The sequence below is a fragment of the Myotis nattereri genome (genome assembly GCF_964212035.1).
Source record: "Myotis nattereri genome assembly, chromosome: 16".
Classification (NCBI taxonomy): Eukaryota; Metazoa; Chordata; class Mammalia; order Chiroptera; family Vespertilionidae; genus Myotis; species Myotis nattereri.
The window spans coordinates 49,009,043-49,024,480 of NC_138091.1; the positions used below are offsets into that span (position 1 = coordinate 49,009,043).

General features: G+C 43.4%; 3 protein-coding genes across 3 annotated transcripts; all 3 read right to left on the bottom strand.

Annotated features, from left to right (window-relative positions):
• Nucleotides 1–2,432: 2,432 nt before the first annotated feature.
• Nucleotides 2,433–2,867, bottom strand: LOC308532410 (uncharacterized protein; the record flags this gene model as incomplete). Its single annotated transcript, XM_081109859.1, has 1 exon — nt 2,433–2,867. The coding sequence occupies one exon, from the start codon at nt 2,865–2,867 to the stop codon at nt 2,433–2,435; it is 435 nt and encodes a 144-aa protein (XP_080965985.1).
• A 3,178-nt stretch (nt 2,868–6,045) lies between these two features.
• LOC308532414 (keratin-associated protein 2-2-like) lies at nt 6,046–6,447 on the bottom strand (the record flags this gene model as incomplete). Its single annotated transcript, XM_081109863.1, has 1 exon — nt 6,046–6,447. One exon carries the CDS (start codon nt 6,445–6,447, stop codon nt 6,046–6,048), a length of 402 nt encoding a protein of 133 aa, XP_080965989.1.
• A 3,530-nt stretch (nt 6,448–9,977) lies between these two features.
• On the bottom strand, nt 9,978–10,463 carry LOC308532580 (uncharacterized protein; the record flags this gene model as incomplete). Its single annotated transcript, XM_081110092.1, has 1 exon — nt 9,978–10,463. One exon carries the CDS (start codon nt 10,461–10,463, stop codon nt 9,978–9,980), a length of 486 nt encoding a protein of 161 aa, XP_080966218.1.
• Between the last annotated feature and the right edge of the window lie 4,975 nt (nt 10,464–15,438).

Below are 15,438 nucleotides of genomic sequence, written 5' to 3' on the forward strand. Positions count from 1 at the left end.
CTATACAGTTTATCTGGATAGTATTGATTTCTCAGAGGTGGGATTCATGTCAGTTTACGTCATTTTATTTAACTACACCTTGTGTCTTATGGAAGAATATCAGACCAAAGAGCAAAACAATTTAATTTATAAGGGTGAACCAATAAAAGAAATAGCAGGAGCCGAAACCGGTTTGGCTCAGTGGATAGAGCGTCGGTCTGCGGACTGAAGGGTCCCGGGTTCGATTCCGGTCAGGGGCATGTACCTGGGTTGCAGGCATATCCCCAGTGGGAGATGTGCAGGAGGCAGCTGATCGATGTTTCTCTCTCATCGATGTTTCTAACTCTCTATCTCTCTCCCTTTCTCTCTGTAAAAAATCAATAAAATATATTAAAAAAAAAAAAAGAAATAGCAGGAACTTGGAAATACTTTTTCTGGATCACAGTGCTTATAAGGCAGGACAGGAAATGGATGATCAAATATTGTTTAATATGTGCAAAGTAAAATGGAAACAATTCCTGGTAGTTGCTAAAAGAAAAAAAAATTGATGTTTATGGTTACAGGGGGAGAAATGAAAAAAAGTTATGGCCAAAAGAACATAGTGTTGCTACTTATGGCAGGCTTATTCCTTCCTTCCAATCATGAGTAGAAGAACATAGTTAACTTTTATGGGGTAGAGGTGTTGGTTAGTACAAGGATAGAATTAAAAAGTGATTCATGCCAGTGTCAATAAAGATGTTCATGCCATATGATAACCATGACTGTAGGTATGAAGTTGAAAAATGGTTAAATGGAATCATTACATATTAGAGATCCAAACCTTAATAAATCATGTTCAACCATTTAATTTTATAGGTACAGAAACTGACATCATTCTTTTTATAAATAGCACATGTTTATTAAATCCTATTATGTATGAGGTACTAAAGGGTTATGTAGAAAGCAAAACCTAATCTGCTTGCCTCACATTTTTCTCTAGTGCACAAATCAGTATAGTATTGATAGGAGGGATTAACCAAGGAAAAGAGTCAAATAGAGACCCATTTAATCTCAAAGTTCTAAATTGGGACATTGGTGCTAATGTTATGAACTACTTCTAATTCCCTCTGAACACCAGTTGATGTTAAAATACCATTGAGTCTAGGAATGGCTGCATTTTGGAGAGGTTATTGACTTGCTACATTCACATAGGCAGTACATAGCCAGAAGAGCTGGGTATAAAACGCTTATCTTTCGCTTCTAAATCTGTTCGTCTTATTTTCTGCTGCTGTCCAGAATTAGAGTTAGTAAAATTCGTTGTCTTCTGTTTTAAAAATATTTTTCAATAGCTCAAGAATGTGAATGTTACTGGAAGGCAGAATACACGGTGGAGTAGTGGTTTTAAACACACAGTAAATAAGCATAAATATGTTAACATTCTTTCAGGTGTCTGCTGATCAAAAGAATTCCCTCTAGAACTGCAGTAAATCACATTTGCTTCCTAATTGTTTTTTATTTCCCACATTGAGACTAGCTAATATTCCTTCAGAGTTTCTAGGTCTGCCATCCTCTTTGTGTCTTCTTTATTCTGTTGCCATCATCTAAGTTCAGCTCTCAGTTTGTTCCTGTATAGTCATCATATGTATAGCCTGTGGTCTTCTGTTTTTATAAGCAGTGACCATAGGAACTGCCCCAACGTCCAACTCCTGTCATGCCATTCCCCTGCCTCAAGGCTTTCAACAGCTCCTTAATGCTTATTGCCCTAAGGGTATACTCATTTGGTTAATATTCAAAGCACACAAATTATCCAAATTTACCTTCCACTGTTAGTCTACATATATCCAGTGCTCCCAGGCAATGCTCCTGTGAACAGCCTGTCTATACCTTTGTGCATACTGTTTCCATAGTTGAGAATGCCATCTTCCCTCAGAACTGTACCCCAAAATCTTAACGCTTATAAAATGCTGGGTTCTCCTTCCAGTCTTTCTTGTTCTCCAAAAGTGACTTCTTGTTGATACCAAACAGGGTGTTGTACTTTGTTTTTTTTTTCATATTCTAATTTTTAGTTGAGTGATTATTAATTTGATTCACCTTTCTGGAAGTTTCTTGAAGAGGGGAACATCTTAAAGTTAGTTTTACTTTCTATTATATACTGTACCGTGTGTAACTTGCAGATGGTAGTCAGTCAGCACATTTATTAAAATTTAATGAACAAAATTAGAAGGAATAAGTAAAACCAAAGCTGTGATTGCTAGGCCAAAGAAGAGAAGTTTATTAGAAACCAAACATGCCAGAAAGACCTGAGATCTAAGATGGAAAGAAAGAAGTTGCTACTATTACAAAGACTTGAGAACAGCCCAAATCTTAATAGATGAGTTTGGATCTCCATGCAACTTCTGGCTGACTTGAGGTCTTAATGGCTCAGGGTGGGAGTTTTGTTGGATAGAGAAGGTTGATTGCTTGCTCGAGGCAGCTCAGCAGCAGCAGGAGGGGCAGGTCCTGCAGGTGGTGCGGCAGGGGGCAGGCTGGCAGCAGGGGGGCCGGCAGCAGGGCGCCTGCACACAGATGGGCTGGCAGCAGGTGGAGGCCCAGCAGCAGGGGCGGCAGACAATGGCCGTGCAGGATGTGGGGCAGCAGGCGATGGGGCGGCAGCAGCCCTCCTGCAGGCCACAGGGGTCACAGCAGATGGGGCGGCGGCAGGGCTCGCAGATGGGGCGTGTGCAGCGGGTCACACAGGTCACGGGGCGGCACACGGTGGTCTGGCAGCAGCAGGGGCGGCAGCAGCAGGGGTCTCGGCAGCAGCAGGGCTGGCAGCAGCAGGGCTGGCAGCAGCAGGGCTGGCAGCAGCAGGGCTGGCAGCAGCCTTCCCCACAGTTGGAGCAGGTGGAGCCACAGCAGGAGCCGGTCATGGTGGTGTCTGGGGCAGGGCTGGGTTGGACTGGTGAGAGGAGTTGGGTGTTCTCAGGTGTGAATGTCTTCCTCCCCTGTGGGGTCCTTTATATACCCTGGCCTGGTGCAGGTGACCCCTCTTGTTTATCTTTTGGCCAATTAAGTAGAAGTTGTTTTGACTAGTGGTTGCATTGCTCATGACAGACTCATGATCTCATTAAAGAACTATTTTTTTTACATTAAATATTGATATATTCATGCTGTTTATCATCAAAATTTAAACAGTCACAGTCGTTTCAGGTGATAGCAACTCTTGATGCTCATTTTGAGTAGATAGCACCTGATGAATCCTGGACAAATGGTTCTGTAGGAATTGTAATATTTAAAAGAAATTAAACGTAATATAGGGGTTTATAGAACAATGACTAGATCCTAACCTTGACCCTCATAGAGCTCTCTGAAAAGCCTTCATGTTAATCACACAGGTATTGCACGTGTCCTTCCTTGGAACTACATATTACTTGCTATAATGGAATGTATGTGTACTTTGAATAAGACTTCAGCTCATATACTTGTATGGGAAGCGCAAAACTTTGTTTTTGTAAACCACGTAAGTATTGGAATAAAGCATCCAAGGCTGCCATCTATTTTTTATTTCTTTTCTCCAGTTCATGCTGTGCATATCTCTGGTCCTTCTGATCACAGAAAGCTGATCATGAGACATGGCATTTTAAAAAATATGTATATATTTTTTTTATTTCAGAGAGGAAGGGAGAGGGAGAGATAGAAACATCAGTGATGAGAGAATCATTGATCGACTGCCTCCTTCATGCCCCTTGCTGGAGATCAAGCCTGCAACCTGGGCATGTGGGGAATCAAACCGTGACTTCCTGTTTCATAGGTTGACGCTCAGCCCCTGAGCTATACCAGCGGGGCAAGAGATATGGCATTTCTTTATACTTGGTTTTCTTGTGTATGTGATCGAGAATGATGTCATGAGAAGCTTTTTCTTAATTTACCTGCACATGGTGCTATGACTAAGAAGTGACAAGATGGGGGTTTCCCACCAGCAATGCAAACATGTGCAATACCTTATTCAGAGGCATTGCCTTGGGAGGCCACACAGCTGCCCTGCGATGGCTCTGCTAGACATGTGATGGACATGCTTCCCCTGGAGGCAGAGGCAGAGGCAGAGGCAGTAAGGAATTGCCTGGAAACAATCTCATTACTTCCTATTATTCACTAGCCAGGGTTTGGGATAACTTCAGGATCTTTCTCGTTATTCAAAAGAATGTGCCGTGGGCCCCAGGAGCTAAAGCTCCCTAAATGGAATTTCAAACATAATTTCAAAACTTTGAAAGGAATGTAAAATGACTAAACATGTAGTCACCACTGGGGAAAACAGAAGCGGGAGAAGTCAAGCGGTCTCATCAGTGAAGACCTTTGCATCGCTCACATGTCACATCCTTTCTCTTGTCCATAGACATATGTGATTTTTTTCAAAGCAGTAACCAGGGCCTAGATAAAAACTTGTATATTCTGCTCTTCCCTCCCCCCAAGTTTATTAAGGTATAATTGATCTATAACATGGCATAAGGAAGATGTATATTGTGACGACTTGACGCATACATGTTGCAGAATGTTCACGCCAGTAAGGTTAATTAACATATCTGTCGCCTCACATGATTATTTTGTTGTGGTGGTGGTGGTGAGAACATCAAAGCTCTGCTTTCATAGCAACTTTCAGGTATGCAGTATAGTATTGTTAACTACATTGTATTGTATGCTGTACATGTCGATCCCCGAACTTACTCATCTTATAACTGAAAGTTTGTATCCTTTGACCAGCATCTCCCCATTTCTCCTACACCTCAGCCCCTGGCAGCCACCTTTCTGTGCTCTATTCCCATGAGTTCTATGATTTTGGTTACATATATAATGCCATTAATGCCCAAAGTTCAGAGATAAGCAGCCCTTGGGAGTTGGTGTGGATTTATAATCCGCAAGAGTCAGCACTGTGAATAACATTCTAAGTAATAATCAGATCATTAACATCACAGGGAATGCATTATTCAGGTGTAGTTTACACTTGGTCACAGAAGATGGGAGAGCTCCTCTGGGCAGAGGAACTACACTAAAGGGCTTATCAGACTTAAAGGCTTGTTGTCGGGGGGGCTTGACTCTCCGGGGTCTTTTCTGAGCCTTGGTGATTATAATTACACTAGGGGCCTGGTGCACAAAATTTGTGCACAGGTAGGGTCCCTAGGCCTGGCTGGCAATCAGGGCCAATCTGTGGGGAAACCGGCGGGGTGATCGGGGGGGCCCCCCACTGGCACCCGCCTTGGCCGCATTGGGGCCTGTGGGCTGGGGGCAGCTCCTGCATTGAGAGTCTGCTCCCTGGTGGTCAGTACGCATCATAGCAACTGGGCATCATAGCGACCAGGTGTTCTGCTGTTCAGTCAATTTGCATATCAGGCTTTTATTATATAGGATTAAGATTATATTAGTCAGAATTTATTTAATCTCTCATTGCTCCTCAGCTTCAAAACCAGATGATTGGCCAGATGTCACCTAAGATTCCTTTTACCTTTAAGGTACTGGGCTTTCTATGCTGTGCTAACAGGTGCCAGGTCAGTGAAAGAACCCTCGGACTGGGACTCTATATGTCAGACAAGAGCAGCCTCCTTACTGATCATTCGGAAGGTGTTTTGTGTGTCTGAATAATGAGCACAAGTAACTCTCTACATGATGAAAATATAGCCATGTCCACCTTCCTCATCAGCTCCTGGGCCTTATAAATGCTGTTTACAAGGATAACAAGGAAACTAAGCAGACGTAGATTATTGTATTAAACAACGTAAGAGGCTTATTTGGCATCTTGTTTTGAAGTTCTCTGGTCAAAACAGAGAGACAGAAATCCACTGAAAGGAAATATCACAAAGACCATGATTGCTAGGCTGTGAGCACAATGTTTATTAGAAAACAGACACCATGATTTGGAGCTAGACCAGGATCTTGAGAAGACAGGGTGCTCTTCATTGGTAGTTAGCTTGGAAAGGTGTCCCCAGTGTCTCTATGAACTATTGAAGAAATGAGAAATGCTCTTCTCAAGAAAAGCCACGTTGTTCTGCAGTGAAGCTAAGGGACAGCAGGATGGACCCGGCCATCTACTGAGGGGCCTTAGGGATGATGCACAGCTCAGCAGCAGGAGGGGCAGGTCCTGCAGGTGGTGCGGCAGGGGGCAGGCTGGCAGCAGGGGGGCCGGCAGCAGGGCGCCTGCACACAGATGGGCTGGCAGCAGGTGGAGGCCCAGCAGCAGGGGCGGCAGACAATGGCCGTGCAGGACGTGGGGCAGCAGGCGATGGGGCGGCAGCAGCCCTCCTGCAGGCCACAGGGGTCACAGCAGATGGGGCGGCGGCAGGGCTCGCAGATGGGGCGTGTGCAGTGGGTCACACAGGTCACGGGGCGGCACACGGTGGTCTGGCAGCAGCAGGGGCGGCAGCAGCAGGGGTCTCGGCAGCAGCAGGGCTGGCAGCAGCAGGGCTGGCAGCAGCCTCCCCCACAGCTGGAGCAGGTGGAGCCACAGCAGGAGCCGGTCATGGTGGTGTCTGGGGTTGGGCTGGGTTGGACTGGTGAGAGGAGTTGGGTGTTCTCAGGTGTGAATGTCTTCCTCCCCTGTGGGGTCCTTTATATACCCTGGTCTGGTTCAGATGACCTCCAGGACATACGGTTATTTCCTTGTTTTTGTTTATTTATTTTGAAATGGCACTGATAGGCTAGTGAATTCTTTGGACACTGTTTTTGGTGCTCAGGTACTCATAAAAGACTGCTTGTTTTCCTTTTTTAGTCAAGACTCATTATATTTTGCTATTTATGGTTCAAATCTGTACTTAATGACATTAACTTCAAAGTCTCCAATTATCTTTATAATTTAGCGATGCTTTTACCAGTTGGTGTTTTGATAGCACAAAAGTAGCTGTCGTGCTCTTAGGGTGACTGACTGAGCGTGGAAGTGGGTTCCCCAAGTTGAGTGTCCTTTTGCACTGCTAAGCCTCCTGGGCAAAACAAGTTCAGAAAAATACTAAGGAATGTTTTTAAAGTCATGGTTTGTCAGGAAAAGAAGAATTTTTCAGTCTATGTGTTGGAGCTACAGAAATGCATCTTCATAAACTTCTATCATCAATGTTTCTTTTTATTCCATTTTTAAAAAATATTTGGTAAAATCCATGTGGCATAAAATTGACTATCTTTGCCATTTTTGTGTGTACAGTTCAGTGGCATTAAATACATTCATATTATTGTGTAATCATTGCCACCATCCTTCTGCAGAACTCTTTCATCTTGTAAACTAAAACTCTACCTTTAAACACCAACTGTCTCTCCAGCCCCTGGCAACCATCATTGTACTTTCTTTAAAAAAATTATCTTCTCTTTCCCTTCAAACCCAGTCTGTGGTAACCACCGTTCCATCCTATGAATTGGTTTTTTTTTTTTAGTTTTAAATTACATGCTCATTGATTTTCATAATTATATATTCCCATAACAAGGTGAATTTCATTATTTATAACCTTCATGCTAGCCACTATCACTGAGTTCTAACTCTGTTCCAAACATTATGCAAAGGCAATAAAGGCATTTACTTTATTCTTTGTGCAATCCTATGCGGTAGGAATTATTATAGTCCTCATTTTACACATAAAGAACTAGAAAAGTGGCTTCCCTAAGGTCAAGTATTGTATAGATACCAATACTTACTCCAAAAACATCTGTGGGAACATTATTTGTAAGCCCAAGAAACTGAAGAATGGAATTGTGGGTATCATATTTCTTGTCATTAAGCAACGTCTGTTTTTATTTAGGAATATTATCAGTGAGTTTATTTTTATACCGTTGTTATATGTGAAATGGCTAATTTTTTTAGTTGCCTGAAAGGACTCTATGTCTCACCAATATTAGGAATTGGGGGAATGATCTCCCAGGCAGCCTTCTCAAAATTCCTAAGGAGATAGTAATAAAAATTGGACATAATTGAGTAGCCATGGGGCACTATGAACAAAACCACAAACTAGATGCGATCCAGCATGACAAAATCCCTGGGTAGTGATCCCAGCCAGAGGTGGTCTCCAGGCCCGCCTAGTGCATACCCCAACACCTCTTGCTCCACTGTCTCCCCCTGTACTGTGAGCTTCTTCCTGCCTACAGAACCAGCTGTGATATTCAGTTGTCTCAAACTGTCACAGCCTGGAGGAGAATCTTGTCACTCAGCAACTTTTCCGCTTCTGCCTCTGGATTTGCTTGGCTCTGACCTTTTGCTTTACTATGAAGTCTGTTCTAGGTCTGCGGCTGAGGCTCCAGCTGAAGCCTTATTCTTGATCATTCTGCTCGCACAATCCCTTGCAACTTACCTAGACCTGCACCAGCCACCATGGCTGGCCAGGCATGAAGTTACTGTGGAAGCAAACATGATCCAATAATAATGATGACCCTGGGAGGAAACTAAGCAATCTAAATCTGAGAAATTATTGTAAGATGAGGAAGTCTCTGGAAGGCTAACAAGAACAATTCTGGGATGAAGGAAAACAAATGAAGTTAGAGAATTTTAAAAATGGCAGTTAAGAATATGTAGAAGGAAATTGGACCTGTGAGCCTATCCATTGGTAAACTATTAAACCCTTAGTAAAGAGAAAACTCCATTGTGCATGAACTGACAATGTTAATATTTTAATATAATGGAATTCCTGTTGAGAAACTTTTACCATATTTCAAGAAAAATACTGTTCCTCTGGAGATGGCTTGTTGTGTTAATGTAAGAATGCCCATGTCTAGCATGAGGAGATAGTTGGAGTCACTCTTCCAACCCTTAGAATTTATTCAATGATTCAACAAATAATTTCTGGTCATATACTATGTGCCAAATACTGTGTAGGTCAGTGGGAATCCAGTAGTGAGCAAAGTCAGTTAAGATCTAGGCCTTCACAAAGCTTATCTTGCCTGACTGCCTTCACTGGGCAGTAGATATGTCCAGGCATACAGACAGCACATTCCAAAAAACTCCTATAGATCAGATGTTGGGAACTCAATACATATTTCTCAGTAACACAATAATAGTTTTCCTGGCCAGCCTCAAAGTTTTTAACAACAACGTATCCAATGGGGATTTATGTTACCACTATTTCAACTGCATTAGCATTGTTTTAATGGTAAAATTATTTGGAGTTCTAAATTGGAATGTTTACAACCAAGGGACATTTCTCTCTTTCTGCTCAGCAACTGTGACTCCACTGAAATTGGAATTGACCATAGTGGTGCTGGTGGGAACCATGGAAAAAGCTGGGATATGGTCCTTCTAGCATAGGCACTCAATTGTTAGGGATTCCCAGGTACCAAGGGACGTTAATCACTGTGTGGTTTCTAAATCAGGGAATTAGAGTTCTGATTTAGGCTTCCTCCCTCTTCCCTCATGTGCCGATGATTCATGAGTCAAGCTCATGGTCAGAGAGACCTGCTGAAGTCTTTCCATTTCCTCAGCATCAGCACAAAACCTGTGGCTTGAAATATGAAGGTACTTAACATAAGATGTTCTGAATTATTTGAATTGCTATTAAAATTACAGACTAGGTACTGGAATTGTTTCTAAAGCTAAAAATATGGCCATGGAAAATCCTTTTTCCTTTGATTCTTCTGCATACTATAACTTAAGCAAAAACTAAGCTTTTGAAGATTAACAAACAACGAAGAGAAACACATTTGCTTCCCAGAAGTAAAACTTTATTATTTTACCGTGCACAACACCAGCATAAATGTAATCTATTCATAGAAAAATATCCCATCTGAAACAGAGGAATGATGATGAGTCAGTAGGGTAGAGTCTCATTCAAGAGGAACTTTGGTCTTTGTATACTCATTTTTTTTAAAGCTACAAACTCAAATGATGAGAGTTGGAATCTTTCTAAAGATTCTCAAGGAGGGCCAGGATGAGCTGTTTAATAATATGGAAAATGGATAGACAGTTACTGTTGAGTTAGTTGTTGAAGAGCAGGTAGGTTGCAAAGGTACTATCTCTCATCTGACCCATTGGGGTGGGAAAATCTGTACATTTCTGAACACTTGGAATGTTTCCTGTGGGCAGCTCAGCAGCAGCAGGGGCAGGTCCTGCAGGTGGTGCGGCAGGGGGCAGGCTGGCAGCAGGGGGGCCGGCAGCAGGGCGCCTGCACACAGATGGGCTGGCAGCAGGTGGAGGCCCAGCAGCAGGGGCGGCAGACAATAGCCGTGCAGGATGTGGGGCAGCAGGTGATGGGGCAGCAGCAACCCTCCTGCAGGCCGCAGGGCTCACAGCAGATACGGTGGCGACAAAACACAGCCGTGCAGGATATGGGGCAGCAGGCAATAGGCTGGCAGCAGCCCTCCTGCAGGCCACAGGGGTCACAGCAGATGGGGCGGCGGCAGGGCTCGCAGATGGGGCGTGTGCAGCGGGTCACACAGGTCACGGGGCGGCACACGGTGGTCTGGCAGCAGCAGGGGCGGCAGCAGCAGGGGTCTCGGCAGCAGCAGGGCTGGCAGCAGCAGGGCTGGCAGCAGCCTCCCCCGCAGGTGGAGCCACAGCAGGAGCCGGTCATGGTGGTGTCTGAAGTTGGACTGGTGAGAGGAGTTGGGTGTTCTCAGGTGTAAATATCTTCCACCCCTCCAGGGCCCTTTATATACCCTGGCCTGGTGCTGACCGCCAGGACACAAGGTCATTTCCTAAAGCTGTGGTTGCCCGTTGAAATGAGAACTCCCGATTGGTGGATTCAGCTGCTGAGGCAGCAATTCCAATATCACTGAAGGATGCTTGTCTTTCTTCCTGCTTTTCTCCTTGAAATGAATACTTGATGGTTTATAGCTTTAGAAAAATTACTCATTGAATAGCCAGCTTTTACAGACCATGTGACAAGTTGAAGAATCCAGTGTTGTCACCTATCACAGTTTTCTCTTGTTCACTATCCATGACCAAGTGTGAGGCTATAATATTCACAGGCCTGATTTCTTGCAATGAGGCAAGAATTCCTAAAACAAAACCAAACCAAACCAAAAAACTAAAATGGCTCATAAAAGATGTGTAGCAGTTCTGCTATGGAAAGAATGGTGCAGTGCTTCAGTAAAACAACATGTTGCTTCTCCTTGTTTACATGGAAATAACCACCCAAACCACGAGAGTGGCATGGTTATCGGCCATTAGAGCTGGCCTATTTCTTAGTGACTCATGAGACACTTACTATGTAAACAGTGCCATACTCTTTGGGGGGTGGAGAGGGAAAGGAAAGAAAAATAAGTCCTAAGTAGTTCCTGATCACACAGTAATTATACATTTTAGGAAGGCAGGACAAAGGCAGATACTGCAATTGAAGGAAAAGAACTCTTCATGGGACAATAAGGCCAAAATAAATGTGGATGTTATTTATTTTGTGTCTGATAAGGTTTTAGAAATAAAATTTAAATTGAGGTATTCCTTGCTTTTTACGTGTGACATAGCACACATATTGAGTTCTTCAAAGTATATTGAAAATATTTGTAAAGGAATCAATTAAATTTCAGTAGTAGATGCTTAGGTTTGTTGGCTAAGGGTTTTGTTCCTTGTGAAGGATGAAGTTGGGCTCCTGAAAAAGGCAAGGGGAATTAAGTGAACTGATGACTGATAACATAGCTTTGTCTTTTTTAGCCACGGCTAAGAAAAATGGGGGCATAGAAAATAAATGTATAGTTGGAAGTTAGGTTAAGATAACATTGTCCAAAGGATGCTGATGGCTGTCAGGCGGAATTTGTCTCCAAATTATATTTGGTTTGATTAAATCATTTTATACATTCTTTGGTCCACCAGAGTCCCAGTCCTTGAAGGCCTGTGACTTTGTGGACCATTGCACTCCACCACAGTTGTCGGAAAGCCAGATCTGTAAGATGATTTCTCAGAGTCACTCAGATAAGAGAGTGGCAAAGTTTTAACAATACTACAGGGCTTTGTGGAGTATAAACACTGGCCAGACAGCGTGCTCAGAGGTTGAGCATCAACCTCTGAACCAGAATGTCATGGGTTCGATTCCCGGTCAAGGGCACGTGCCTGGGTAGGGGGCTCCATGTCCAGTAGGGGGCATTCAGGAGGCCACCCATCAATGATTCTCATCATGGATGTTTCTATCTCTCCCTCCCTCTACCTTCCTCTCTGAAAAAAACAAAACAAACAGTGGTGGTTGACTCCTCGTCTTTGCCCAATTCTGAGTCACTTCAAAGCAGTGAAAATGTACTAGTAGTTGTCAGAAACTCTATCCCATCTAGTGAAATAAAATAAGAACTTGCTTGACTTATGGTTTAGCATATTGTTGTCTGGCTTAGACTATATACAGAGATCCAAATATTAGGAACAGGAATATATCTGTTATTTTATTCAATGTGATTTGTATTTTTAACTAACAAAAATGCGTAGTACTAAGAAATCTTGCATTTTACAATTACAGACTGTCAGAAACTTGGCTGTCTGAAGTCACCTCTGTACGAGCCCACCATTTCCTGACCAGGATCTTAGTCACCTTAACACAGAGAAACAGCCTTCGTATCCCACCCAGAGGCAGAGTTTCAGGTAAGAGACCTTCAGACACGACATTCGCATTTATCTTAGCTACACAGTATCTGAAGGAAGTATCTGAGTCCTTTTCACAGGCCAGTCCTGATGCTAATTCTTTTGCACAAAGCCCTATTCTGCTTTGAGCCGAGCGAAACAACATTTCATGCAATTTCACCTACAACCACAATTTCTCAGAATCCTACAGAAACCTTTCCTCTTCTTTTGTTCGGTGGTCCTATACTGTGTGGTTTCCTTCGCTGTAGCACATTAATGGGCCCACGCTTATGGGGCAAGAGATGTGTCCCTGGTCTTCATCACGCGGGTTTTTGTGTCAAATCATTCAAATTACAGGTTCTGTAAGAACATAATTGCCAGACCGGGAGCAAGTAAATGTTAACCGTGGTGGTGATCAATGGTAGGACATTTTGTGGTTGGATTGAAAAAGAATGTAGTGTTGATGACTTTTTGTGATGCTGACCCATGCCCTCATCCTAATAGTTTCCTGAGCTGTGTTTTGGTAGGAACTAGTTGTAGGGCCACTGGATGTTAGGACACTTTTAAAATTATGAAAACAGAATATGCATTCCCTGTCCTCCAAAGTGATCTTTAAAATATCCTCCAATCATAAGCGTTAGAAATGGGGATGGGGAAGATTAACGGGAAGGGATGGGAGGAGGATGGGGAAGACAAAGGATTCAGATCCTTCCTCCACCACCAAGCAGTTGTGTGACTTAGAGCAAGTGCTTACACCCTGCTAGCCCCCGTTTCCTCATCTGTGAAATGGCAAGAATTCACAGGCCAGGTTTATCATAAAATCTACACAAATGTGAAAGACGGAAGAGATGGCTATCATTCATTGAGAAAAGAAAATACTTTAATTGGAAAAGACAGAAAACTCTAGATGATCAGGGAATTGGTAGGATTCATTTCTGGAATTTAAGGAAGAAATATATCTTCTAAGTGGCTTAGATATTCATCTGCCTAAAGCCAGGGAAAACGAAACCAGGTCATCTTTTGGCGTCTCTTATAGCTTGGGGTTGTTTGATTCCTTTGGGTGCCTCAGGGTGAGAGGAAAGTCTGTCTGATGCATATATTTTCCGCCGGCTCATTTTCGCTCCCGATGCTAAACCCCTATTTGTGAATCCTGTAATTTAGGACTCTTTCCTGTGGACTTGTAGGACATCTTTTAAAGAGCCCTTTCATGACAAAACAGTCTTGATCTGATGATGAAGTTTTTGGCCTTCTCTATTATATTTATTAGGAAATTTATTTCTGCCAGTGGATGTGGACTATCCTGGAAAGAAAAAAGCCTTCCCTGAATACTTTCCCACTCTCCATGACATGATATATAATAAATATCACATATTTTGGCTCATATGATATAGTGATGCTCATATGTGCAACAAGGAATATAAATGAACTAGAGGCCTGGTGCACGAATTCATGCACCAGTGGGGTCCCTTGGCCTGGCCGGTGGGATCAGGCCGAAACTGGCTCTCCGACATTTCTCAAGGAGTTCTGGATTGCGAGAGGGTGCAGGCCAGGCCGAGGGACCCCACTGGTGCACAATCGAGGCCAGGGAGAGACGTGGGAGGTTGGCCAGCCAAGGAGGGACCGTGGGAGGGCTCCAGGGCATTTCGCTCAGTCCCAATCGGCAGGACCCCAGCAGCAAGCTAACCTACTGGTTGGAACGTCTGCCCCCTGGTGGTCAGTGCACGTCATTGCGAACAGTTGAGTGGTCTTAGCATATCATTAGCATATTACTCTTTGATTGGTTGAAGGGCCTACCCGTCAACTGGACACTTAGCATATTAGGCTTTTATTATTTTTGACTTCCCCAGCAATCTACATTGATTAGCATTATTTTTCCTGTTTTGCAGATGAGGAAACCTGAGGGTGGGAAAAGTTAAGTTATGCCAATGCTGAAGTTTTTGCTTTAAGTAAATATCTACCTTTTAGAATTCTTGTCATAAAGACAATTCCCTTCTAATTTAGTTTGATTCAACAAAGAGATTCTATTCTAAACATTGAATGCAGTGCTGGGAGCCAGAATGAATTAACTGTTTTTTTCTTGGAGGAAGAGAAGTAGATAATCTCAATGCAATGCCTTACGGGGAGGGAGATAAGCATGGGATCACAGGATGCTATTGGCATATGTTAGGGCACCTAACCTAGCATGCTGTGTGTGTGTTTGTGTGTGTGTGTGTGTGTGTATGTGGTAGAAGGGTTAGGAGAAGACTGAGTTGAACTTGGAAATGGATCATAGTTAGGTAAGTGAAGAAGGTGGAGGGGAGAGGAAGGTGAAAAATGAAAGAACATGATAAAAGCAAAGACAAATGGAACAGCATGGCATGTGTCAGTTACTGTGAGAAATTTAGTGTTGCTTAGTGAAATTTAGTGAGGAGTGTTAAGACATGAACCTTGAGACGGGGACAAAGGACAGGCTTGGAGGGCCTGGTGTGCATAGACTTCCTACCCACGTGAGCAGCCCGAGGACTAGCCTGGCCGTCCTGTACCACTGCTCAAGAGTCATACCAGGACCCCTAGCACCTCTCTCTCTTTCCCTCTCTTGTCTGTCTCTTTTTTCTTCTTCCTCTTCACTCTCCTTCCTGTTCCTCATCTGCTCATCTGTGTACACTAATAAATGAATCAGGTAGCCGTGAGGTTTACAGGAAAAATTAGTTTATTGAAAACAAGTGAGCAGCACACTACAGATGATGCTGGGAGGCTTTGAGCAGCCTCCAGAGTTCAGGATGGGTTTGCCAAGTCCACTCCAGGGACTTGTAAAGGTGGGCTTGCCATCCATGGTGACTTCTGCTGATGGGGACACTGGGAATTTGGCTGAGAGTGGAGATAGAGATCTCCTCATGTGTCCAAATGGTAGGATATAAAAATGACGATTGTCACTTTATGGAAAAATCTGTTTTTCTTTCAATTTGATTAAAATGCAGAATAGGTGCTTAGGCTTCAGTGAATTGATCTGTGGGGACCATAGAGTT